General features: G+C 46.4%; 2 protein-coding genes across 4 annotated transcripts in view; one reads left to right on the top strand and one right to left on the bottom strand.

Moving 5' to 3' along the window:
• TNKS (tankyrase) overlaps window positions 1-17,197 on the top strand; it is a 143,032-nt gene extending 125,835 nt beyond the window's left edge. For 2 of the 3 annotated variants that reach the window (XM_054203424.1, XM_054203426.1), the window contains 10 exons: window positions 853-1,041; window positions 2,156-2,393; window positions 3,075-3,157; window positions 5,098-5,218; window positions 5,851-5,948; window positions 7,313-7,387; window positions 8,594-8,699; window positions 9,555-9,741; window positions 10,506-10,662; window positions 12,144-17,197. In XM_054203424.1, the coding sequence (XP_054059399.1) occupies window positions 853-1,041; window positions 2,156-2,393; window positions 3,075-3,157; window positions 5,098-5,218; window positions 5,851-5,948; window positions 7,313-7,387; window positions 8,594-8,699; window positions 9,555-9,741; window positions 10,506-10,662; window positions 12,144-12,230 (1,341 nt within the window). In that variant the 3' untranslated portion in view covers window positions 12,231-17,197. Of the gene's footprint in view, window positions 1-852; window positions 1,042-2,155; window positions 2,394-3,074; window positions 3,158-5,097; window positions 5,219-5,850; window positions 5,949-7,312; window positions 7,388-8,593; window positions 8,700-9,554; window positions 9,742-10,505; window positions 10,663-12,143 lie in introns of those variants that run through there. The other variant, XM_054203425.1, reaches the window with a different exon arrangement.
• An 82-nt stretch (window positions 17,198-17,279) lies between these two features.
• DUSP4 (dual specificity phosphatase 4) lies at window positions 17,280-23,238 on the bottom strand. The gene is made up of 4 exons (XM_054203427.1): window positions 22,833-23,238; window positions 19,820-19,956; window positions 19,163-19,382; window positions 17,280-18,931 (listed from the first exon to the last, which is right to left on the bottom strand). The coding sequence occupies exons 1-4, from the start codon at window positions 23,233-23,235 to the stop codon at window positions 18,546-18,548; spliced, it is 1,146 nt and encodes a 381-aa protein (XP_054059402.1). The 5' UTR covers window positions 23,236-23,238; the 3' UTR covers window positions 17,280-18,545.
• Window positions 23,239-26,766: the final 3,528 nt, after the last annotated feature.

The following is a 26,766-nucleotide window of genomic DNA, read 5'->3' on the forward strand; positions in this document are numbered from 1 at the left end:
AGCTGCTGAGAGTCACTTAGTTGCCATTGAGAGGAAAAACGAAATCCATTGGCAAGTCTTTGCGCTTCTGCTTACAATTTCAGTGTTTCACACTCCTACCTACTCATTTTGACTACCTGCTTTTTTATTTCTTAGCTGTATTGCACAAGTGATTTTACTGGTCAGAGGCAGCCAAAAATTTTTATTTGCCAGTTTTCTGTTCTCTTACCTTTAACTTGGGAGATTTCAAGGATGGGATATTGATGGAAGTATGGGATTATAAGATCATTACTTTTATACCCCATGTAAAATAGTTGTCCCTTATGACACTCATAATGCACTTTATCAGTTACAATTCTCTTATAAAATATGATTGGAGAAAGAACAAATTTGTGCTGCCACGGGTGGGTTCAAAATCTTGCAAGAAAGAAATAAAGTATGGCAAAGGCTTCTGTGTACAGACATTTAAGTGGTGGCTCAGCAGTATAACAGGTTGTAATTTGTGTTTTCTGTTCAAATTTGTCTACAAATACTTTGACAATATTAACTTTGTTGGTTTTATGCTGGATCAAGTATCATCTGCTCCTGCAGCTGACACAAACTTCATGTACTGGGGTGATTTGGCAGGAATATAATTCTGTGCCTGATCCCAATTATGCATGTGCTGGTGGACGATCAGGTAGTGCAGTTACGTACACAGATGACCATGGAGCTGCAGTATAAAGTGAAGAGGTGCACTGCTACGTAGACACAGGAGGCAGAGAAGTGAGTTAAAGGAAAGAGAAATTACAGGGGTCTCTAAGCACCGTTACCTTCAACATGCAAAAGGAAATTTTTACCAGTGTCATGTTAAGATGTTCTTGTGTTTTTCAGCATGTGGATATAGCAGCGCTGTTGATCAAATACAATACATGCGTAAATGCAACAGATAAATGGGCGTTCACACCATTGCATGAAGCTGCACAGAAAGGAAGGACACAGCTCTGTGCTCTGCTGTTAGCTCATGGAGCAGATCCAACCATGAAGAATCAAGAGGGTCAGACACCATTAGACTTGGCAACAGTAAGTTCATGTTAGTGTGCCAGCCACAGGCTGCTCTGGAGGATTTGCTCTGCATATTAAATGGCTTTCTATGGCTCCCTGGCATCAGCGGTCCTTACCTTTTGCTGTGCTGAGGTAAAGGGAGATGAGCATCTCCAGGGTGTCTGTCTGTGACCTTTTACCCATGGGTCCAGGCTTTTTCCTTTGTCCGAGATCTTTGTTGTCTAACTCCAAAACAACATCCTAAGATTTGCAGGAGGCTATCAAACTTTTTCTGAAACTGGCATCTGAAAAATTTCTTGTTAGTGATGGCAGTGGCAGCTGGCTAAAAAGTCTAATATGATTACATGAATATTTATGTCCCAGGTTAACCAGTCTTGATGGGGCAGGTAATGCAACCAAATTGGATGCTGTGTCTGGTTATAGTGTGATTATCTTTTAAGGCCACTGATTGCTTTATGGAGAGTGTAAGAAATATCCTCCAGAATAATCTGAGCTCTGGAAAACTTGCTTTGTCATGAGGGATATGAAAACTGAGGGAAAATGAGGATATCTTAATCATGTTCTACAAGAACATGCAAGGAGAAAATTCTTGAAGATGAGGGTCCTGCTTAATTTAGTCAACAAAGGCTAAATCCAATTGTTAGCTAAGTTCATACTTCTCCTGTATCTCCTGTCTTTTTTTTTTTCTATTATAACTCTAAAAGATGTGATTATAGCAAAGGCAGTGGTAGTCTTTCCATTGAAACCTTGATCCAGTGCAAAGTGCTTCACCAGAAGTTGAGCCTGACAGAGAAATTATGAGGTGGCATTGCCTGGTCTGAGTTGTGAAAGGTTTCAGATAAAGTTGCTGCATTGTTCTTCCTGGCTTTAACACATATAAAGTCATTCTGCCAGAAAGGAAATTAGATGTACCTTCTTACAGACCTTTAGAAACGGGGAGAAGCCGATTCACCTACGTCTGAGCAGTGAATCAGAATGTTCTTGCAACAATGAATTCCTGTGTTAAAAAAGTTGGCAGTTTTAATGGGGGAACAGAGCAATCAATTAAAACAAATTCAAAGAAGAATTCTTTCCAGAGATCGGTAACTTGTGATAATAGAATCTCACGTTGAATGTTCTTTCTGTTTTTCAGGCTGATGATATCCGAGCTTTGCTGATAGATGCGATGCCTCCAGAAGCTTTGCCTACATGCTTTAAGCCTCAAGCTACTGTTGTTAGTGCCTCCCTGATCTCACCAGCATCTACGCCGTCCTGCCTCTCCGCTGCCAGCAGTATAGATAACCTCACTGGGCCACTGGCAGAACTAGCTGTAGGAGGAGCATCAAATGCTGGTGATGGAGCAGCAGGAACTGAAAGGAAAGAAGGAGAAGGTGCGTTTGCTTCTGGACAAGTTTACATTGCTAGAAGTGCAGTAGTGTCACAATAGGCCTTGCTTGATCTGAAAAGTATTTCTGACTAGCCAGAAAATACTGTACAGCTTGAACTGTTATCTTCATTTTAAAGTGTTTGATGCTTGCTCAGTTCTCATGTGTTCTCCTAGGAGCATACTTGGCTGTTTGACTATGTTTGCCCTCAGTGATTAGGTCTGACTATAAAGGCAGATCTGATTAGGTGCCCAGATGTTCGTTGTTGATTTTATACAGAAAATCCAATGAGAATTATTTTGATGAAGGAATTATGATTGTGATGTCTGGGGGATTTTGCTAAGGCTTCTTTAACCCTTTGATTAATATCTGGAATCCAGGCTTTATGTCAGCATCTAGGTGATTACGTAGCAAAAATACACCCACCTTTTCTTTCCTTCCCTTTCTAATATGAGCCTGTATTTGCCACAGATCGTTTGTGCTTTTTAATAGTTGATTCTGTAGGAACAGCGGTGATCTTTGCACTGAGCTTTCACACAGTGGAAGTGGATTGTTTATTATAGACATAGACAAATCGATTGTAAAAAGAACCAGAGTTCGGAATTTTGAGAATCAGTGATAGGGTTTTGTTTTGGTTTTTTTTAATTCAGGTGCATAGGATATAATGACTTGTTTCTTCTCTTACAGTTTCTGGTCTTGATATGAACATTACCCAGTTCCTAAAAAGCCTGGGTCTTGAACACCTTCGGGACATCTTTGAGACAGAACAGGTAAGTGGCAAGTCTCATCTCTGTTAGTATGTTTAAAAGATAGACTAATCTAATAAATTTGATTGACGTTTTCATTCTCTAATTGAAAAAAGAAACAAAAAAACCCAACTTCACATCTACAAAAAACCAAGTATGTCCAAGAAAACTGCAAATGAGTCACCAAATACTTCATGGTGAAGTTGAAAAACCTCTGAAAAATCTCATTTGTTGTTTGATCCAGATATCCAGTGTCTTTCACTGTCTTATACATACATGATGACTGTCAATTTGGCTTGTATTCTGAGAGTTACAGTAGACCTTGTGAACTTTGAACATGATGGCTGTAACAAAATTAGGTTGGAACGTCACCAGCGGTCTTCGGGAATGTCCTTCAGCAGTCTTGATAACCAAACAAGCCTTCCACCACCTGTAGCCCTGCACGTGACACTTTGGTTAGATCTAGGAAACCCTGTAGTTTGACTATAAGCTGAAATAAAAATCTAGTTCACCAGGGTGTAGTCACACTAGAGAACACAGAAATTACATTTCCTAAGAGGTTAGGACTATAGCATTAATTGGGTTTTGCAGGGCTAACAAGTTTCAAATGGAATTGAGAGATGGGGGAAAAAAAAACTCTGGATTTATCAGTAATTCACAATATATGAAAAGAATACAACTAATGTTACAGTTTCTCAAGCTTATGTTACTTTTTAGAGCAGAAGTACCTCTAATGTATTTGTAGACTCTTTTTATGTACCATTTCTTCAATGTAAGTGTTACAGTTAAATAGATAATTTGTTCACATGAGCAAGGTACAAGTGCAAGAGACTGGATTTGATGGTTAATTTTTCCCAGGCCTCTGCTGCTGATCTTTTACAAGGGGTCAGTAAACAAACATTTGAAATGCAATGCGTTGCTTACAGAAACAGTTCCAACTGTTTCCATGAAACGTTACAGGAAGTATCTCCCCAAAGTTAAAACGCCATATAATCTTTTTTCCCTTCTTATACATGAAGTATAAGCTCTTTTTTTTAATTTGGAACCGCTTCTATTAAGAAGCGAACCAACCTCAAACCATCATATATTCTATTCACATTTCTTTTTTCTTTTTGGCTTTGTTCTACTTTTGCTTCCTTAACTCCTAACCTGTTTCTAAGATCTTCCCCTGTTAATAAGATTTAATAATGCAAATCGGATTCACTATATTCATTCATCATTTTGAAAGTGTTTAGCTCCTCTTGTAAGTTTCTTTCTAGTGAAAACAAGCTCATCTTCCTTAAGCTTATTGTTTTAAGCTGCTTTTTCTAAGCACTGCAGTACCTTCGTGTGCACTTTTTCACCTTGACTCTAGCCACCTCCTGATGCTTTCTAATATCTGGGTTTCTTCCCTTTTTTCTTTTTAATATTCTGCTGCACATGAGGTGTTTCTTCAGTGGCTTTTCCACAGCAATCCCAGTAGGGTTGTTTTCTGCTTAATTGGGCAGATGTTCAGTGTAGCTATTATTTTTTTGCTTGAATTGCTTTCTTTTGAATTAATGATATTCAATTTGTAGTGAAATACTCATTTCTGTTTGTGCAGTGAAAATAACTACTTACACAACAATGTGAAACTTTGAATGCTTCGAAGATATTCCCAGATTTCTCCCAGCATTTCCATGCATCCTTCTTCTACATAAGTAAAAATGCTTTTGAGGGCCTCCTGTGAGAACCGGCTCTTGTTAATTGCTGTAAGAGAAGTAAAAGCTTTGCACAGCTTCAGGCTGTAGCAGCTGGGTGTGGTCCTGTGATAGGGAGAGGCTTGCCAGAAGGTGGCAGCAATTAGAAGTGCATCAAAGCATAAAATATATATACAGTCTTGGTTGCACCATGAATACATTCCATTTTCTGAACTGATGGGTCTTCAGCCTTGGGAATTGGACCAGGTTTGGCAAGTGAATTTCTGTGGTCTTTCACCTTTGCAGATAACCCTGGATGTTTTGGCGGACATGGGGCATGAAGAGCTTAAAGAAATTGGGATCAATGCATATGGACACCGCCACAAATTAATAAAAGGTGTGGAGAGACTTCTAGGAGGGCAGCAAGGTAAATATGACGCTTTTACTCGTTAGTCTAAGGGTAGCATACAACAGGCTCCCAGAAGTCACCTTCTGTAAACGTAGGCGTTGTCGCCAGGACTTGAAAGAATCCAGATGTCAGGAAAATGTACTTGCTGGCAGACCTCGTGACTGGGTGGGTTGTGACAGGTAAAGAACATGTTGAGGAAATAGAGGACTGAGTGATCACTCGCCTTTCCAGAGAATGGACACCCCTGAGGCAACTGTGAAGGCTGTGCCCATTTCCAGGGACTCTGTTTCACCCAGGCAGGAGCTTTTGGATTGACTTGCCCTACGTACCTACCCTCAGGCCAGTTATCTCCTGAAGGGTGGACCTGATGGAGTTTTTTGCTCCCCCACACTTTCCCAGATGCTTCTCTTGAAAGCGGAAACAATAAAATGCAGTTATGTCCCACATGCATTTTCCTTCTCTCTTGAAAAGCCTCTGCTGCTAACAGAGGCATTTTATCTTTCCAAGGTTGTGCTTCTGCCTTGTGTTTATTTTGTATTTCCTGCTGTACTGGGGTTATTTAAGAAGAATAATGATGATGCTGGATACAAATAGAGCTGGTATTGTTTTTTCCTGTTGATTTTTATTCCTTTAATTCCTTCTCTTTGCAGGCACCAATCCTTATTTGACTTTCCACTGTGTGAGTCAGGGGACCATTCTCCTTGACCTTGCTCCTGATGATAAGGAGTATCAGTCTGTAGAAGAGGAGGTATTGCAAGTACCTTTTTTAATGCTCCTGTGGCAGTGTATTTCTCTTTTCACGTGTAACCCATCAGACCTAAAGTGTGCAATGTGTGTTGAAAGTGATAAAATATGCTTTGGTGTGTGAATTGCATAAATCTGACATGAAGTTTAGGGCTCTTCATTTGTCTTTATGTATAGAGCAATGGTGGAAATTACTTTGCTGTGTCCTGCCAATTTTTTTTTTTAATAAGTGGTCTCTTTGTTCGCTTAGTGTTATCCCAATTTTGCTTTGTTGTTGTCATCATGTTTTGGATGTCATCTCATAGCAGGCATTTCCACAGCTTTCTGTAGATGGGTTGACCTACAAAAATGAAAGGCTGTGAATGAAGACCAAGGGATGAAGGCCTTGCAAGTCTGTAGGCATTCTCTGTGCTCAGGGTGTTTCTGCATGTGAACCAGCTTGTTTTCTCTTGTCTCAGTGCTTAGTTAATCTGTAACCCAGATAAACAGCTCTTGGATAATTGAGAATTGACGGTAATTTTGTCTCCCACACACACATGCTCTTTTATTTAAGTGAACTACAAGCAGATACCATGAAAAGAGACTTTCTGAAGTGCTGTGTTTGGAAGAAACTCCATTTTATTGTGCATTTGCTATTTGTGTAGTGTTCCTACGCTGTAGCACAGAAGCATTTGGAGTCTCTTTAAAAGTCTAGATGTTCAGGATTGCTGCCAGCTTCACCTGGAATATTTTTGATTAGTAACTCTGTAAACTGGAGTTTTTGCAGATCTTTTTTATAAACTTTTATGACAGAAAGGGTCACTTGTCTGCCATAGTAAATTGCAATATTTATTTGAGCTGATGCTAAATGTTGTTGCTGTAGCTATAAATACCTCTGGAAGAGACATGATGAAACCGTTGAAATTCTCAGCGGCTGCTAATGACATAGGAAAATTTACAGTGCAAGCATTTTCCTATCACTAAGAAATACAAACTGGACTCATTAGAAACACATTTGTTATTACTTCAAAATGATCTTTTTTGTATATTTATTTTTAAAGATTGGGTTTTTTTCTAATCTAAAGCAGGTTTTCTAGTTGTGTATGATTTTGGTAGTGCCGCTATTCTCGTTTTTCCTAAGTAAATTTTTATTACAAGATCGGGTAATTGCATCACCCAGCTTCTCTATTGTGGAACAGCATAGCACATTGGATGCCTGAGTAATAAGGGTGTACCTCAGTTTAAAATTGAGAATACTTTTTGACACCTTTTAATTAATTTTCAATCAAGATTGTCTGTTTTTACCAGTCATATACTGAGATATTGCATGAATACTTTGCCTTGCTAGCAAGCTCTGTGTGCTGAACGTTGTTGTGTTCATTTACGTAGATGCAAAGTACAATCCGGGAGCATCGGGACGGTGGAAATGCTGGTGGGATCTTCAACAGGTACAGTGTCATCAGGGTAAGTTTCAAAACCTCTTAATTCTATGTGGTAAAATAAGTTGTTACTTACGCAAGCAGGCAGAACTGATTTGATGGATCACCCTTTTATGTTTAAAGTTCTTTATTGAAACAATATTCAGGAGCAGAGTTAAAGCAAGTGCTAAATGCTAAAATTAGACTGATGGTGTGCTCTGCAGATGGAATGAGGGAGAAGTGTCCACTTGCACTCTTAAGGGAGTCTGAAGAACTGATATTGAAGACAGAGGTGGTAAAGAGCCTGACTTAACGTTTCACAACCTGATTTAATTTCATAGGTCTATAACTTTTGTATTTGACTTTGCAGCACAGGTTTTGGTTTTTTTCTGAGAGTAGTCTTTTCTTGCCTTTTTAAAGGAGATTTTTGGGAAGAGGGAAAGGATGAGTATGACTTTTTATTAAAAGTTTCTATCTCCCTATGCTACTTTGGATCTTGACACCTCCTTCTTTGCCCCTGCAAACTAGAAAAATACCTTTTACAAGCCCTGGCATATCAGGAAATGGAGTGTTGTCTTTCTGAGGGAAAGTACACTTCCTAATTCCTTTTTTTGGGAAGGAGGAAATAGAGGAAATCAGAACAGAACTTGGTTCCTGAGCCTCCAGCAAACCCCTGCTACATATCTGTTCAGAGCCTTTGCAGCTTGGACCAGTAGTTCGTATGTCCTGAAGTAAACTCTGCTTCCATCCTACTCCCAGCCGAAGGTGAAGTCCTTTACAGAAACCACAGTGGTATTAGAGCATGTGGCTAGAACGATATCTCAAGATAGATTAAACAGCACATCTTCTAACTTCTTTCCTCAGAAGTTGTTTCTTTTCATAAAAAAATTCAACCTAAACCAGACAGCAAGCCTCAAAAAGCTAGCTCAGATTGTTCAACAGAGCTCAAAGCAGAGATGGAAGGAGTTTCAGACAGTTTGTAGTTCTTGGTGGTATTACAGGCTCTGAGGGAAGAAGCCTGAAAGTCTTCCTTAAACCTGAGAACTTAGGCTGCAATTTCAATTGTCTCTAAGTGTGTGCTACAGACTTATTTGAAAGACTTCGTCCTTCCATGCAGAACAGCCATGGGGTTTCTTCATACTATTCATGTGTCTTACTCTCAGTTTCTCTGTCAAATTTATGCAAACTCTGTGAATCTGTATTCCATTTCAATTCCAATTCAAGTGTGGTTGGACCTGTTGTTCCATTGCAGATTCAAAAGGTCGTGAACAAGAAGTTGCGGGAGAGATTCTGTCACAGGCAGAAAGAGGTCTCAGAGGAGAATCATAACCATCACAATGAACGCATGTTGTTTCATGGTAAGGAAGTGATCTCTATTTGTATGCACTAGTATTTAACAAAGGAAAAAAAAAAGCTTAGAAGGACCCACAGGCAATGTTAATGTTGCTCTGTCACCATCCTGTACAGTAATTGTATTTCTACTCTAGAAATGCAGGGGTGTGAGGGGGGTGGAGTTAGTCTGTGTGGTTACTGCAATCCGAAAAGCTACACTAGATAAAAAAATACATTTTAAAAAAAAAAGGAGGGGAGGGGGTGGAAGGGAGTTTGCTAAGCCATATCTTAGTCATTTCCAGTAAGTCTGCTGTGAGAAAGACAGGCTATCTTCTAAAAGAGGGGAGTGGTACACAATAAAAGCATTTTACTCTGGCAGTTCAGGTAACCATCAGGGAAAGGAATCAAAACCAACCATGAGTTTCAGCAAGATGTTCTTTAGAAGCATCCAGAAGTACCTACAAATGACAGTTGCCTGAGGGTCCTTCTGCCCTAGATCCTTCTATGATTCTGTGTAGGAAATTGGTTTGGGGTATGATTGTCCTGACATCTTGCCCCATCTTAACGAATACTGACTGCTGGAGAAGGTGTGCACTGACAAGATAAATTGCACTGAAATGTGAGTGGGGGGAAAGCCATTTAATGAGATCTGTGAAATGAGTAAGAAATATGAGTCACACGTGGGATCTTGGTATATAACGATAAATCCCACACATCACTGCATCCTGCTGGGCATCGCCCCCTTCCAGCTGACTGAGCACTCTTTCTGGTATTTAATGGTCTATTTGAGGCAGACAAGCTCCTCTTGACATAGTCCTGTATTACTATAGAGCTTAACAAGTATGTATGATAACACATCGTTTTGTGTCATTCTGTTCTAGGGTCTCCTTTTATTAATGCTATCATTCACAAAGGATTTGATGAAAGGCATGCATACATTGGAGGAATGTTTGGAGCTGGAATTTACTTTGCCGAGAACTCCTCAAAAAGCAACCAATATGTGTATGGGATAGGGGGAGGAACGGGCTGTCCCACACACAAAGACAGGTCCTGTTATATCTGCCACAGGTATGAGTCCAGCAGAGTTCCCTGTACGTAATTCTGGCTGTCCTGGTTTTTACGATCCTGGCACAGGATGAATTGCAGGGAAAGAATAGCCACCTGAGCTTGGTCATGGCAGGAAGAATGCAGTTTTCCATTTGTCAAGGCTGAACAAAAAAGGATACAAATGCAGCGAGTCCCACAGAAAGGTCAAAAATTACATCTAAGCATGCAGCGAATATAAATCAAAGTGAACTGTGGCTCAGGAAAGAGGCTTGAAACAGCAAGTTTGAAAATGAAGAGTCAGGGGAAAATAGCAATTAAACTCCAGGCACTCTCAGAACAAAACTGCAGTGCAAAGTGGTGGTCAGCAGTACGGTGTTGTGCTATGGTTCAGATAATTTTGGAGGTGGTGAACAGGACTTAATCACAGTTTTGTTTTGTACTGGAGTAGATCAATGCTTTTCGCACTTTGACACCTGTCCATACCCTGCTGGTAGGAACACAGAGAGAGTTTCAGCTTCTTTCAACATCTTTATATAAAATGAACTAGAACAGGCCTCCATGTGAGGGCTAAACAAAGTGTGTGTTTTCCCTTCTGCATGTCAAGAAAGACTTTTTTTTTTTGTGACAGGTTTTATACAGCCTTAGAACTGGTTTCTAAAAGTGTTTCTCCAAAAAGCCCTGAGAAATTAATTGTAACAAAATAAACTCAAAAGTCTGACATCATTCTGGAAGCATACAACTCCCAGTAAGGTATTTTAAAGTGATGTTTTCTTTTTTTCTTTTAGACAAATGCTCTTCTGTAGAGTGACCCTTGGAAAATCCTTTCTTCAGTTCAGCACAATGAAAATGGCTCATGCCCCTCCAGGGCACCATTCTGTTATTGGCAGGCCAAGCGTGAATGGACTTGCATACGCTGAATATGTTATCTATAGAGGAGAACAGGTATGTAGATTAGCAAGGACTGGGTTTACTGAAGGGCAGAGCTTGGAGCTGGAAAAGGGATGTGACTGATTTCCATACCAAATGTGCTGTGATAACCTGGTTGATTAGATTTTTATTATTTTTTCATTTAAATGTGGAAATGAACAGTGAACTGTATCAAGCCAGCCAATGCTACTCCTGTTCACTGAGCTGCTCTGATTTACAACACGCAGAATTGCCTAATTCCCCCTGTGCAGCACTGCTAGAGTCTATTAAGAGTTGTAGTTTCTCTCAGTAGGCACTGTTTCTCCCATTGCATTTTACTGGCATTACTGCATTAACAAGAACACATGCATTTCTGGGGCTCTTGTACATATTGAGGATTTGGGGCTTTTTACCTGTAGATTCCCAGCAGTGACAGTATCACTGTCTGCCAGAGACTACCCTTAAATGGTAGATGAAGTAGCACAACAATCTTCAGGAGCTGATTTTTAATCTGAATAACTCAGCTAGACCCTTACTCTAGAAGTGGTTTGCTTACTACTCTGATGACTCCAAGATTACATCTTAAGTTCAGGTTGGAAGGGACCTTGGGGAGGTCACCAGGTCCTGTTCATGCTGAATACAGACCAGATTGCTGAGGGCTTTCTTTGACCACGTAAGTCTTGAAAGGCCTCAGAGAATGGCATTTCACAGCCTCTTTCAGCAGCTTGCTCCTTTTTTTAATTATCCTCAGAGTAAAAAATATGTTCTTTGTATGCAATAGGAGCCTCCCCTGTTTTAATCTCATTCTCCTGCACTACTCTGAAAAGAGCTGTTTTCTCAGTAGCCTTCCATATGTGATGGAAGATTGGTATGACGTTGCACAAAACCTTCCCTTTTCTGAAGTGAACAAGCCCATCTCCCTCACCCTTTCCTTGTTTATCCTATGTGCTCTCCCCATGGCTACTTTCTTGGTCCTTTGCTGAACTTGGCTCCAGCTTGTTGCCATCATTCTTGTATTGGAGGGCCCAAAAGTTGTGTATGGTTTTCTAGGTTCCTCTGAATAGGGCCATGTCCTCCAGCAACATTAGCTTTGTTCTGGGACTGAACCTCCTGCCAGCTGTTTTCCGAAAACACTGGACAGATTACGTGCTTTGGATGTGCCAAGTATTTTACTGCCAGTAAAGACATTTGCAGGTCACATGGCAAGTCAGTGAGCATTTTGGGGTCGGACTACATCGGTCATCTGAGATTTTTGAATAACTTGCAGGCACTAACTGATCTGTAGGATTAGCTAACAAGGAGAGTAACTCTGGTTGTGAATTCCTGTTGCATGCAGAATCTCTGGCAGTGTCTGCATGGAAGAACCATCTTTCTTGCACTCTGTGAACAGAGAGCTGATCCTTGCACTGTTCTTCCTAGTCACTGTTCAGTGAAATCCAAAATGTGACCTTGCTGAGCGTACCGTACCCTTGTATAAAGTAAAGTTGTTTTTTTTTTTTCCCTTGGTTTACTTTCAGGCATACCCGGAATATCTCATTACATACCAGATTGTGAAACCAGAAGCTCCCTCACAGACAGCAACAGCAGCAGAGCAAAAGACCTAGTAGCTACAGAGCAGTGAAGAAGGATGTGACTTCAATCTTGGACTGGATGGATACGTGTTTCAGAAAATCAGTATCATATAACATTCTTAACAACCTGGAAATAAGCTGTATGTCTTTTATAAAGCATTGCTGTCTTGGATACGATAAGAGTAACTCTTGCATACTCAACTGCTACTGTTCCTTTTGAGGAAAGTTTACAAGGGACTGCCTTTTAATAACATATCTCAGGCTCCTAGTCTCTGCAGTTACCAAGTGTAAAATAATGTTGTTTTGATCTAGATTTTGGGAACATTATTGTGCAAACGGAAATCTTTATCAGTGCCATCTCACATGTTAAAATTTCAGACACTACTATCCTAGTTATTTTATTTGCAGATAGATTGCATTAAGCCCATAATTTTCTTTTCAGCATACGCCATTCATTTTATGTTTTCAAGAGATCCTAGTCAACTATTTATTTTCCTTTTGTATTCTGAAGTTGAGCCGGAACCTTCTTAAAGATATTTTGCACAAAGTCGAGTTGACTAAAATCATTAACAATGCAATATGAATTTCATCTGAGAAGGGGCTAGGTCCAGTTCTTCAATATAGGGGTTTTTTGCACGCCTCTGAGCAAACGATAATATGAGTGAGTGTAACTTTAGAGTGGAAACAAATCACGTTAGTTCGCTGCTTTGTCTGTGTGAGTGTTCTGGGGGAAGCCCTAGGAAGTGTTCGCAAGGGTAAATCCAGCGCTTGTGCTTGGAAGAACTTCCTGAAAGCAGGTCAATGCCCTCTGCGGGCATCTCTAAAAGAACCTTTTATAAGGCTCCTATTAAGTACATGCAGTTTGTGAAATGTTCTCCAGTTACAGTGCTGTATGGTTTTGCTGGGAGATAGCAGATGAAAAGTCAGAAGATTGCATACACGAGGGCGTATCTGGTTCATGTCCCTCCATAATATGAGACCCAGTAAATGGGTTCCAGACTGGTAAGGGAGAGTGTATTATAGCAGTTTCATGTCACGTCTTTGTGTGTGACATAACATTGAAGAGCTTAAGGGATTTACAAAAATAATAATTTTTTTAAATATCGATTTTACATTGTGATGAGAACAAACTTTTAAAACATCAGTTGGCAAGTGGATTTGTTTGCAGGTATACCAGAGAACAAAGCTAGGATTTATTCACTCTAATCCCCTTCCCGGCAAGTTCCCAGGTTTATTTCACTGGGTAGGAGAAAGTTATTTTTAAGCATTGCATAGCACAGCATCAAACAATTTCAAAAGTCCCCCCTCGTGGAGGATATGTATTTAACAAAAATAGAAACTGATTCCTTTTTTGTGTTCATTTTACAGCTTTAGAGAAGGCTGAAAATGGAGGCATGTTAATTTTTTTTAACAACCCGTACCAGGAGATGTGCTTCAGTGTTTGAGCATGTAACGACTGGAGAACAAAAATGTTCCCTTGAACACAACACGCTGTACATTTCCCTGTCAACCAGCACTATTTAGTATCTGATGATCCAGTTCGTGCATTCAGGTTTTATCCCCCTTAAATCAAGGAAAAGACAGAATAGTGTGCTTTTAGTTTATAAAAATATATGCTCCCTACAAGTGGGATTTTGCTGACATGTTTGGATAAAACAAACTTAAACCTGAACAGCTTTTCACTTTCAGCATTAAGACACAAAATTTTCATTTTTCACATAAAGACGTTAACATTGAAGCAAGTTACCCTCATGGAGGAATTTCACCCACTGTAAAATCAGTCATTTGATGCAATCTGGCTACCTGCACATCATCTGTTTGTAATATCTCTGAAGAAAACCTTAGATATAGCAATACTCCAACAGATCTTGAACTTCGGGTTTTATTTTTCTTGAGCTGGCAGTGGATATACAGTTCCCGCTTCATTTTGTGACCTGATGAAATATGTAGCTTTGAAGTCCAAGCCAGGCTCTAGCCTAGTTGTCCTTTTAATCAAATTTCGTTGATAAAATTGGGTGCTTGTATTTTGGCTACTTGTTTAATAGTGTTAGGATTGCAAAGATCACCACTAGGCTTTGAAGCTTTGTATTCATCATTTAAGTTTGGGGTTTGTTTTTAACTTAGTTAATAATGGAGTGGGGGGATGTGACTATCTACACTAGGGTTTCAGATAGCGGTGAGGGTGAGTGCTGCTCACCATCCCCTGTTAGACATAGTTTTAAATGGTAAAACAGTTGTGCTGCTTAGGTGAGCAAAAAATGGTTAACGTGGGTGTGGAAGTTAAAAGCTTTACATCTTTCAAAAACAAGAACAAACCTGAAAATGAAAACCCCACCAAGCCCGCACCAGATTCTGTTCTTGCTTGTTGTTTCCTGTGTGCTGATTGAACTAATGGCTAGTCTGGATTTCTTCTGCAGCCTTGAACTTCTAGAGGCTAAAAATACTGTCCAGTATCTTCGAACTGCCAGTGTTAACGTATCTGATGTTCTGTGCAGAGTAAAGGTGCTGTGTGAGGAAATCATTTTGCAGTGGTTTTTGTCTCGTAACGACGTGATCTCATATCCGTTTGTGGCCAGACACAGAGGAGTACCCAGGCTTGATGATGCATCTGTGTGTTGCAGAAACCCATGCAGAAGTAGCCGCTGCCTCTCCTGGCATATGTTGTTGTAGCTCCTCTTGCAGTTTAAAACAAAGTGAGGATCTGACCATCGATAGCAAAGTTCCCCATGAAAAAGCTGGTTGTCGTGGTAGAGCTGCTAGAGCTGCAGTTGGCAGGTTGTTAACGGTACAGATGCTGCTGCTTTAGCTGAGGGAGTTAACTTGATGCCTCCTAATTGTAGAGAATGGGACGTTAAAAATAGCACGCCCCCATAACCAGGGAGCTGCTGCCTTCTGAGAAAGGAAGTAGTTTGTCAACTTTCTGAGAAGGGCGGTCCCCTGATAATGGGATGCTCATGTGCAGCACTGGAAGGCAGGGCAAGAACTGAGGATGCAAGAACATGCTGGGCTAAGCCATCTCATAGGCTTGGGAGCCTGGGCACCTCTCACTGGCTCCAGAAAGAGCCATTCCTGCTGGGACAGAAGGTGGTGTCTGCTGGGGAAAGGGACAGTTGTGTCTCAGGCCTGTTGACTTTTGTCCGTGTCCCTTTGAGGCTGCATTTTGAAATGTCTGTGCAGTTCGTGACAGGACCTTAGTAGGCAACACAGAAAGAAGCTTCACCACGTAGCAAAGAAGGGAGGGTTCTGCTCTCCGTTGCTGAAATTGTTTCCATGAGACAGATGACTTAGGTACCTGGTGCAGAGTGACATTGCAGTCTGAATGCTGTCAACAAAACTTCTGTTAGGATTAAAAGCAGAGGGTACAGTACCTTAATAAGGTGTATCTTATTTCCTCATCCTTATTTTTATCTGACAGTTTATTTTGATCCCAGCTCCACGGAGACTGTTACAAACCTCTTGTACTAATTCCACCGTTCTGCAGTCACTGTTGGTCTTTGTGTGGTATCGATGTTTTCTAACCTCCGTTTTCAATATTTGCACGTGATGCGATTGAATCCCGCTGCATTACGCAGCAGGAATTTATTTTGCCTGCAAACTTTTATACTTTGCTTATTGATAACGGAATACCCCAAAACACAATTCTACACTGAAGCAAAAAGAAAGCCCTGCAAAATGTTGTGTAGTGCTGGCTTTGGTGGGCATCAGGCACAGAGAAGACATGTGGTATATGGGACGGAGTAGCTTCTGGAGAAGGACACTTCCTTGGCTCTGGAAACCAGCTGATCCTACTGTTTGTTGTAGGTTGGAGGAGATGTCTGCTCCCCCATGAATGCGTGAAGTGCTGAGGGATGCTAACACGTCGTGCCACTGCGTGGCCTGTGGCAACTGCTTAAGACAGTGGCAAATCTTCTTGAAAAAGACTTCATCCCTGCAGTGAAGTCAGAGCGCCTGCACAGTGCATGCTTACCTAGAATTTCCACATGGGACTGTTAACAGAAATTACCCAGAACAGATTTTTCCAGAAGATGGGTAAAAGGAAGGGTCCAACCACAAAACCAAATTAGTTTGAACGTTGCTAATCATTCTTAGAAGCTGAAGGTCAGGAAGTGTGTGAATTTCTTTTTAATGGGATTTTTTTCCTTTCCATGCTGCTTCGCCACAGAAAAATTAGCTCCGAAATCTAAAAGGAGATGTAGCTGATGCATGCTTCAGTCATTTTAATCCAGAGCGCGCTCCGGATCTTTCAGAGAGCGTCAGGACACGCGCAGAGCTGGAGTGGCAGTGTTCCCACCTCTCTGAATGCATCGTGGATGTGAAACCTAGAGGGTCAGGGGACAGCATATGCGTGTTAAAACTTCTGAAGCAAGGTGAATGAGCCCATGAATCAGTAGGGAACACAGGAAGAGGATGCATTTCCCATTACGCTAACACATATGCCTGTCAGGTCGTATTATCCAACTGGTTTTGATTTATCTATTTCTGTCTTACTGAAGCTGTTGGTGGCAAGTTTTAGTGTTGGTTCCATTAACTATTAACGTAGTTTGATTAGAGTCTCTGTATTACAAGGTAATTTTGACACTTTCTTCTTAACATCTGCAGAACTTGCTTCAGCTTTGGAAATTGAAATGGGAATTTTTCTGTGCCACAGTCCCATAAACTTGTGCATCTTCATTCCTAATTGCTTTCTCTGCCAGCCCAAATGGCAATTGGTACCTGGGGGTTGAGTTTTTAGACCCTTTTTTGTATAACTTGTTTTCATAACTAGCCCTGTGTGTTTCCTCTCTTGGTTGCCAATTACGTGGAGGTGGGTTATCATTTATTTATTTCCTCCTTTACCCTCTCTCAAAGAAGACGATGGGCAGGTTCTCAGCCTACCTACAGGTGGACTTTAGGTAACATCTTTGTAACAACTGAGTTTGATCTATAAATGTGCTTGGCTAAATGTCTGATCTGCAATACTTGTAATAGTTTAAAATTCAATAAATGCATTTTTAACAGTTGCTCTGTGAAAGCTGAGTATTTGCACAAACTGCTGTTCTCTCTTGGTCTTAGGACAAACGCATGCCAGCCACAACTGTTGAAAACAGTTTTATTTTTATTTTCTCCAAACAATTTGTTTTCTCCCTCCCTCAAGCAATAAATAAAAAGTTAATTTCTAAAAAAAAAAAAAAAGGAACAAAACCATACATATGTACATCAGCCACACAGGCATCTTGTGTTGGATTGGACTGTGGGGGGAAGGAGAGAGGTAGGGTGGGAAATAAGGCTCCAGGAGGGTTGAAGATGAGGCATGTTCTAGGCTTGGACCAAAAGCTGCAGCAGCGTTGCACAGGTGAACACGACCCAGCTCAGGGGGAGAAGGGGCAAGTGGATGTTGTACAAAGAGTCCAGCCTGTGGCACACACCAGTCATGAGGTGGAGGAAGTTTGGAAATGCTGAATGGATGGATGACATCCTTGGGCCCACCACCTGCTGCTCTCCGTTACAGTCCAACCATGTCCCACGCTGCTGGATGAAGAGCAGCAGTGGGATGGATGGAGAGGAAACCGAACACAGTAATGAAAAGCCCAGACTGCTGCCCCCACACCCTCTGTATCCTCTTGAAGACACAGGAGGTCGGACATAAGTTTTGCAGGAACAAGAGATCCAGAGAGGCAAGAAAAGAGACGTTTAGGACTAAACCTCCTCCAACAAACCACCTCCCAGCCAGAGGTTGCTCTCCCCAACAGGAATGGGCTCAGCTGGTGACTTGGCAGGTGCCTGCCAGCTCCTGCATCGCCTCCCCAGGTGCGGGCAGGGGTGAGGCTGACTGCAGGCAGCCCTGTGCCACCACTCCTGCTTGCCCCAAGGCCCTGCCTGCCGCTCTGCTCGTCACCCAGCACACCTGGCTCAGGTGAGCAGCACCCACCCATGACTCTTTGTGCGAGGGGGAAGGACTGCTGCGCGATAAAAAGAGGGTATGCTCCCTTTTCAACCCCGATGAGCTAGAGGCAGAAATAAGGGGAGAAGGGGAAGTGTATTTTTTTTAAAAAAACAGGACAATAAAATAGGGATGGAAATAGACGAAGACCAGGCACTTGAGGAAACCCAGTATACTTTTTTTTTTTTTTCTCCCCCAAAGAGCCTGGACAATGTCAGGGTTTGTGGCTTTCACAAGTTTCATGCTTTCAAAACATAAAATTAAAAAGAAAAACAACCAAGATGAGGTAAGAAATTTCTCTACAAAAAAGACGTTGAGTCCAGGGTGAACGGCAGTGTCCGGCACTATTGCTTAACAACACGGGGCTCCATGCCCACCTGCCCCCTCCACGCCTGGCACTATCTGCCTGGCTGGCCTCAGCCTCTGAGCTAACAGCTGGGCGACGTGGTGATGGGGCTGTGCAGGTATGGGAGGCTGCTGGGGGTGGCATGGACACCGACAGAGACTGGGAAGCTGAAGACAAACTGGGAGGTGGGGGTGGAGGTGGCCTTGCCCCTCTCCCGCAGTGTCCCCGAGGGGCTCACAGCTTCCACTGCGCATGAGGTGGCCAACACCTGCGACTCAAACTGCAGCAGCTGCCCCATGAAGCTGAAGTTAGGGGAGATGATGCTCCGGCGTTGCTTGACAAACTCAAAGGCCTCCTCCAGCTTGACACGCTTCTTCATCATCAGGTAAGCCAAGCAGATGGTGGCGGAGCGGGAGATACCAGCCTGGCAGTGGACTAGGACCCGGCCACAACACTCCTTCACCGAGTCTGGAGGACAACAGGGGATGAGAGGTGAGATCAAGGCCCTTCCAACAAAGCCCAACCCCTCGCCAAACCTGCAGGTGGTGGCTGACCTCCCTCCACCAGTGCAACAAATGGCCTGGACTCTGCTGGACCCCAGTTCCCTCTGAGCCAAAGGCTCCAGGTCTTTGAGGCAGGAACCTCCCCCCAGCTGGTGAAGGAGACACATGGACACAGCTCCTCTGTGCAGGTACTCACCGATGTATTCAATTGCCTCCATGAACCAGGAGCTGATGTCAGCTTTGTGGTTATCCTCCACGGGGATACACTTGTACTGGTAGTGCCCCTCGAAGTGGTTGGGGCAGTCTGAGGAGACGTTGAGCAGGGCTGTGATGCCCAGCGCATCAAGCATGTCCCGCCGGGCAGCGTGGTAGGCGCTGCCAAGGTAGAGGAAGGGAAGGATTTCCACAGGGCCACCCTGTCACAGAGAAAAACAACAGATATGGGGGTGACCATGGGACAGGGCAGGGACACACCTGGGCAGGACACACCTCCAGATGGCTTGGAGGCCCCGAGGAGTGCAGGAGCCTGGCACCTGATCCAGGGACCCCAAAAGAGGGAGCCGAGGCTGCCTTCCTGAGCTGTTAAACCCCTTTCAACCCTCCCTCCCCCACCCTATTCATCCCGTTCAGGAACAGGCAGGAGTGGTTAACAGGGTTTGGACTTGTCCACTCCGCAGGGAGCACAAATGCCCTGGGATCAGGAGGACCACCACGCTCTCCCATGAGAGGAAAGGGAGCAGGGCTTTGGCTCTGCAGGCCTCAGCTGAGGGAGAGCAGAGAGACTCCAGCAGGACCAGGCCGCAGTGCTGGAAGAAGCGGTCAAACTAGCCAAGCACGGTGCTTCTAGACATACCTGGTCATGAAGGGGGGTCCCACAGGAACTGCAGCCCAAATCCAGGGGCTCGGCGCTGGTGGGGGGTGACACATTGCTCAGGGACTTGGTTTTTGCACAGAATTCAGGGTACTCTGAGGAGAAACGCTCATAACCCCCTGCAAGAAGAGAGGCAGAAAGCGTTACCCCAGGCTGCATGCACAGCACTGCAGAACAGCAGAGACGGAGCTGAGGCGCCTCACCGTGCCCCTTGCCGCTAGATGATGCTACAGCAATGGGGAGTGGTCTCCTTCCCCAGGATGAGCAACCAGGCTCCTGGCAGCAAAAGGGGGAACCCTTGAGGACCCACCACTCCCTTGGAGCAAGAGCTCTGCAATGCTCTTGGCTTCCCAAAGTCTCTGGTCCAGGGTTTAGTCCCCTACATGTCGCCAGCCAAAACCCCAGACAGAGGCCACGGTCGCTCTCTAAGATGAAGGAGAGAGGATTTGTTGCCAGCATCCTCTGACTTTAATGGGAAAAGCTGCTCCCAGGCCAAAGACTGTTCAGTTCCCAACTTCCCCCGACACATCATCCTGACACAAAGCACAGGGAGGTCTCCCCCTTTCCCAGCCTGACCCTCCAGCCCAGAGCTCCCAAAACAACAGGCCAGGGAAGCCCTGGCACTGGCCAGGTAAAATGAAGCTAACCCCACAGCAAAGCTGCTCTCCAGAGAGAGGTGTTCACTGCCTCTCAAGGACACGCGTGTGAGATGAACATGGACATGAGCGCCCTGTGACGGAGCAGCTTGCTCCTTTGACCTGCTGCCAGGGGATAAGCAAAGGTGACCTCAGATCTTCCTAACGGCAGGGAAAACAAGAGCAAACTCCATTGACTTCCCAGGACGGGGAAACTGCAGAGCTGGCTGCAGATAAACGCTTCAGGTGAGATTTCCCTCTCACATTCAAATCAAATCAACAACCCTGACACCCTTATGGAGTTTGAACTCAAGTCTTAAAACTAACAGAAATCAGGTATTTTACTATCACCACAGGAATCTAGCTAGACCAAGCCCTGGCTCCCAGGAAAGCTCCTGAAGACTCCCCCCACCTGCAGGACATTTGCCTGCAGATTTGAGCTTGCCAGAGCGCGCACAGCAGGGCACATATTCCTCCATCCAGCCTTAGCTCAGGCTGCCCTGAACAAGGCTGGGTGTTCAAAAGACTAGTGGATGCAAACGTCTCCAGCAAAGCAGCCCAGGAATCGCTAGGCAGCTAGGGACCAGTAGTGCCAGCACCTCATTGTCCTTTACGGTTTCCTCCCGCTTCGGGAGGAAGGGCTCTAGTACCTTACAGCAGAGACGTGCATATGCATCACTGGTTTTGCATTGTCCCTCCCACGTGAGCAGGACAGTTTGCAGAGGCTGCATTTCCAGTGCCTGACATCCCTTCGCAGTCCTACTGGTTTGATGTGGAGGAGCACCTAAAACCGAGTGCCCCTGTTAGATGATCCTCAGGAAGTCTGATGTAAAAATCCCAGGACCTACCCCATCCCACTCCGGTGACCATCACACCACCCTAAGCTGCTCAGGGTGATACGTGGAAACGCGCTCCCTCCTTGGAAATGCAAAGTGTCCCTTTCAAACAGTCAAAAGTGTTTCTCTTCAATGTATCTCATCAGATCTAATGCCGGTTCAGTCAAGCACCACATCCAGCAGCTCCATGCAGTGGTGTGCAGATCCCGGCTGTGCGTACAGGCTCTGCCCGGCGCAGGAACCATGCTCTGTGGGTGCCCATTGCCAAGCAGCACCCAGCCGGGCTGTTTCACAGGGAACCTGGCAGCAGTCAGACCTGCACAAAACAGATCCGGGTCTTCATCCTGACCCGCACCCAACAGATCTGCATTTGGATCGGCACAGTGCTGGGTTAGCACGGCCCTTGTGAAATATGAGCCAGCTCAATGATTTTAATAGCTCTGTGCCAAGCGAGGAAGAGGTCTCCAGCGCCAAGACTGGGTCTCTATGAGCCTGTTCCTTAAAAAGAAACAATTGGAAACCCCAAACAACCTCCCGTGAGAGCCACAGGGGCACCAGCAGCCCTCAGCTGACAAAGGCCACCCTTGAAGCACAGCAGCATGTCCTGCCGCCAGCACCACGACAGCTCCTGGCAGAGGACCCGAAAGCACATTCCCGAGCGAGCCCTCGCTGTGCATGCACTCCCGCAGCAGCGCGTCGTATCGCATCCTTGGAACAGCTCCTGCTGTTTTTACTGTATCCAGTACAACAGGAGTGCTACCTCCTCCATCTATCAAGCCTCTTAATGGATTTGCTACTCTGCATACGCATCCTCACCCCTGCTGTAAGTAAACCAAGGAATAAATTAACTCTCAGGCTGTAAACAAAAAAAGAAAAAAACCCCACAGAGCTCACGCAGGAACCCCAGCTGAGCATCCCCCTCCCCTAAATCATCTCACGGCAGCCCTCAGCTCCAACTGCTCACAGCATCTCATTTAACGCATGGCGGGGGGGAGCCCCCATCGACGCTGTAGCCGCAAAAGGAGCCCACAGGCATCCCCCGGGTGGGGGTTCTGCCCACTGCAAAGCCACATCGGCGTGACACCAGGTATTTGGTCCTGCACAGATACCTTCTCCGCACCGCGGGGCTGGGGACGCACTCAAACAAAGAGGGGGGAGATCCCCCCGGCTTCCCTCGGGAGCGGCTTGGGCCATTGGCTTTGCCCCTCGAACCCCCCCCGCACCCCGGGCTCTGCCGGCCGGTGCCCGGCGGGGGCACGGCGCCTCCCCCGCCGCCGGCCCGGCCCGAGGTGGCACAGCCCGCGTTCCCCTCGGGCCACCCAGGCGTGGGTTGGGTGGATCGCCCCAGGACCCCACAGCCTGGCTGGCTGCGCCCCCTTCCCCCCAAAGCGCAGCACCCGCCCCCCACCCCACCCGCTTCCCCCGCTCCGGCTCCGAGCTCCGGGGGGCGGGAAGCGGCCGGACCCCATCCCCAGCTCCCAGAAGCCACCCCGCGTCGTCCCCGTCCCCCCCCCCCGCCGGTACCTGCCAGGAGGCGGATGTCGGCGCGCGCCGTGTCGCGGCGGAGCGCGCGCACCACCAGCGCCACGGTGCTGTCCTCGCGCAGGGCCTCGGCGCGCGGGCTGCGCTCGTCGTACACCACCACGGCGGCGTAGAGGCCGGCCCGCAGCCGCGCCCGCACCTCGCCCTCCGCCGGCAGGATCTGCTCCAGGCTCACCGCCCCCTTGGCCCGCCGCCGCACGATCGTGTTGCAGCGGACGTTGAGCGCCCCGCGGATGTGCCCGGCGCTATGGGCCAGGAAAGGGCGGCAGTCCAGCACCAGGCACCGGCCCGGGCCGCCGGGGCTACCGGCGCCGGCCTCGTCGCGGCACACCAGGCGCTGCAGCGCGCTGCCCTCCATCTCCCGCAGCCCCTCGGTGGCCACCATGGCGAGCGGGGGGCGCGGGGGAGGCGGCGGGGCACTGCGCCCGGTGCCAGTGCCGGTGCCGCTCGCGCACCCCCGCGCGCGCGGCGGAGCCTTTACTACCCGGCGGCGGCCGGCGCGCGCCCCAGCCCCGCCCCGCGCCGCCCATTCATCCCGCGCCGCGGCCGCATGAATGGACGGAAGGCGGTCGCCGGCGACGTCACCGCCTCCATTCACAAAAAAAAAGAACCACCACCTACCCGGCCTCTCCGCCAGCCGGCCATGTTCTCCTCGGGGTTTCTTTTTTGTGAATGGGGGAGAGCTGCGGGCGGCGCCGCGCCTTTGTCACGGGGGGCAGCCCTCGGGCGACAGGCCCGTGCCCTGTGGCACCCCCGCAGGGACCCCCTGCGGGTCACAGGCTCTGCAGGGCACCCCTGCGCGCACACATGTGCACGCGCGTGTTCACGCGCCGCTGGGCACACACACGCACACACATGCACACACTCATGTGCACACACGTACACGCACACTGTAGAGCACGCACGCACACACGCACACACACACATCGCCGGGCACACACATATGCACACGCTGCACACACTCCTCCTTTGTCCCCGTTCAGGCTGGCCTGGCTGCCACAGCAGGGGGCATTAAGACAGACCCGCTGAAAGCTCTGCAGGGTCCCTCTGATTACGTTTCTGCCACTGCCACGTTTTCCCTGTCAGAAAACGACAGCTCATTAGCTGCAGAGCCTTAAAAACACCACAGCACCCTGCCAGGGAAGCAGCCCCGTGGAAGGCTCCTCAATTCGATTCCTCACGCGGAGGAACACTATTTTCAGCTAAAAGCCAAAGGAGCAAATTCACAGCCCTGAAGTGACCCCAAAAGGATATCCCATAACCACCACCTAAACACGAAGCAGTCATTTCACCCAGAACCCCCCTTTGGGGCTGCTTTCAAACTAAAGCAATGCCACAAACGCCAATGCCAGCAACTGTGCTTGGCCCATTTCCTGCATCCAGACACTGGCCAGTCCCAGGTGAGTCTGCTTCAGAGACCTGAAGGCACTCAGCTACCCTGATGCAGACCTGGACATGGTGAAAGGTTAAAGGGCCATGGATATCCAATCCCATCTGCCCCAGTTGCTGCCTTCCACAGGGGGCAGCATTTGGACAGGCAGCTCGACGTCCCCTCCCCTGCAGGCCCCGTAGCTGTTTATCTGGGCAAGGCAGGGTAACACCTTGCTGTGTGTGCCTACCTGGGAGGAATCCAACCTACCATGCACGGTCAAGGCCTACAGCTGGTGACACTCCTGTGTCCCATTGCCGCCTCTCCCTTACACTCTGCTCTGACTGCTGCCAGATTCTCTCCTCCATCTGCATCAGCCTGATCTTTGTACCCCTGTTTTTTCTGTGCTGTGCCAACCCAGTGTCTGCCAAGCCAAATCAGATTAGCCAGGGGAGAAACATAGCTGCCATTTGTGTAGTACACCCCACTCCAGGAATGTGTTTATTTGAGCCTGTTGCCTAATACAATAGGGGTGGAAGGTTAATTTTCTCCCATTCCGGCCTGCATCAGACACAAGGAAAGAAGAAACCTATTTCTACTGAACTAAAGCAGACTCTGACTGGCCAGTGACATGCCAGGGACATGCTTTCCTCCTTTAGAAAATGCTGTCAGAGACCAAAAAACTCAAACTGAGAATCTGATTTCAAACTAATTAAAAATTTTGCTCTCGTAGCAACATGACTTGAACTTAAATTGGACCATCAAATTGTCTTAGGAAGTTTTACTCAAGAGCTGATGCCAAAATATGCTGTTTTCTTTGCTCCTCTTGGGCAGGAGATGTTGGCCACCACCACGTGATGAGCTAGCCTGCTGTCTTCAACGCCTTCTGCACTGTTCACTCCAGCTTTTACACTAAAATTGGATGACCAAGGGCCCAGAACATGTGTCCTTGGGGGCAGGGCCTGGCATCCCAATTATTCCCTTTCTGGTGCAGCGTGTGATGGGGCCAAACAGGTCTGAGGTGGGAGAGGAAGGCAACACTGGCATGAGGGGGGGATTTGGGCTGCTGTCCCTGGATGTTTGCATGACCATTGATGGAGGACGTTATTTCAGGATGGAGCATGGATGGGTGTGTCTGCATGTGCATCTGATGGAGATTTCCAAGAGTTTCCACGTGCCTGAAACCTCCTCTCCCCATTGTGTATCCCTTCCTGCTGTCTGTGTGGAGGTGGCAGGTTCTTGGCTCACTCTTCCTGGAAAATAAACTGCACCCAGCCAGGTTGCTAGAAATGCCATTCTCACAGCTGTGCTCCTGGCTGGTCACATCTGGAGCTGATGTTGTGGTGGGGATGGTGGTGCCTTGCAAGGCAGAATCCACAAGGCAAAAGAAGCAGCACAATTACCTGGGGTGGAGGGGAAGCGGGGTGTAAAGGACTGGGACAAGGGAGAGGAATGGGGGTGGGAGAAGGCCATAAACCTTCATGTCCTGACTTTGCAAACCTGGAGATGCATGAAAGCGAATATTCCTGTCAAACAGCATCCGTATGGAGCAAACTGAAATACATCCTGCTAGAAAACAAACAACCAAAGAAAAGAAAGAGAGCAAGAGGCATTCATTTCCTTTGCAACGGATAAAAGAATTGTCTTTTATAGGCCCTGGCCAGAAGAGGCAATTGTGGCAGGAGGCTGAAGGGAAATGGATTGTCAAAGGAGTTGCACATTTGGATGATTAAATGTCAATATGTTCCTTGAATTAAGGAAAAGGAATTTATACCTCATCTCACTGTGGCAGTGAAAACCAAGTTAGAGCCAGGCTGTAAATTTGCCAGCCAATGGCTACCAATTTGTTTGGCTATCTAAATGCTTTTCCTGCCCAGAGAAATGCTGAAGCATGAGTCCCCCTGGGTGGCCAGTGGCTGCCGTGGGCAGCTGCTAAGCTGCTGAGCTCAGTGAGCCCTCTGGGCTCCTCCAGGCTTTCCTGGCTCTGCTCCCCCTGGCTCCTGGCCCCAGCGCACACACGTGGGCTCCTTGGCGTGCTGCGTCATGCCGCACACCTCAGCTACCTGGCAGACGTGCCTGCATCTGCGCCACCTGGGCTGGAACACAGGCCGGGATCTTGTTATGCTGGAGTTTTTCCAAGAGCTTGATACCCTCCGTCCTCCTGGTCAGACAGTCCGCCAGCTGTACAGCTGCGGGTGGACAAAGCACAGAGCTGTATCCCCGCTACTCTTGGCATGTGGCAGCGTGAGGATGCTGCCGTTTTCCCCCAGCAGCTCCCAGCGGTTAGCCAAAGGGTTGAGCGATTTGCCCTGGCACGCACGGGAAGCCTTTGGCAGAAATGAAAGGCAGAATCAAGGTCTTCACAGTTTGCAAGACTGCACTTACCCACAGAACCCGGCCTTCCCGGAATGCCGCAGGGTCGCTGCTCCTGTCTGTCCTCATGCAGCACCTCACGGTGGTCCTTTTGTGGCGTCTCTCTTGCTCACAGCTTTCCAGGCTGGGGAAAGCATTCTCCCATCTGCAAAGGGCAGTTCAGCAGGGAAAGAG

Source organism: Rissa tridactyla, chromosome 5, assembly GCF_028500815.1.
Source record: "Rissa tridactyla isolate bRisTri1 chromosome 5, bRisTri1.patW.cur.20221130, whole genome shotgun sequence".
Lineage (NCBI taxonomy): Eukaryota > Metazoa > Chordata > Aves > Charadriiformes > Laridae > Rissa > Rissa tridactyla.

What these genes read in the sequence shown, in the direction of transcription:
- DUSP4 (XM_054203427.1), bottom strand. Translation starts at nt 23,235, where the DNA reads ATGGTGGCCACCGAGGGGCTGCGGGAGATGGAGGGCAGCGCGCTGCAG. An exon ending in GGACCCCCCTTCATGACCAG is followed by an intron (nt 19,383 to 19,819) that starts GTATGTCTAGAA and finishes TCTCTGTGACAG; the next exon opens with GGTGGCCCTGTGGAAATCCT. An exon ending in GGAGGCAATTGAATACATCG is followed by an intron (nt 18,932 to 19,162) that starts GTGAGTACCTGC and finishes GTTGTCCTCCAG; the next exon opens with ACTCGGTGAAGGAGTGTTGT.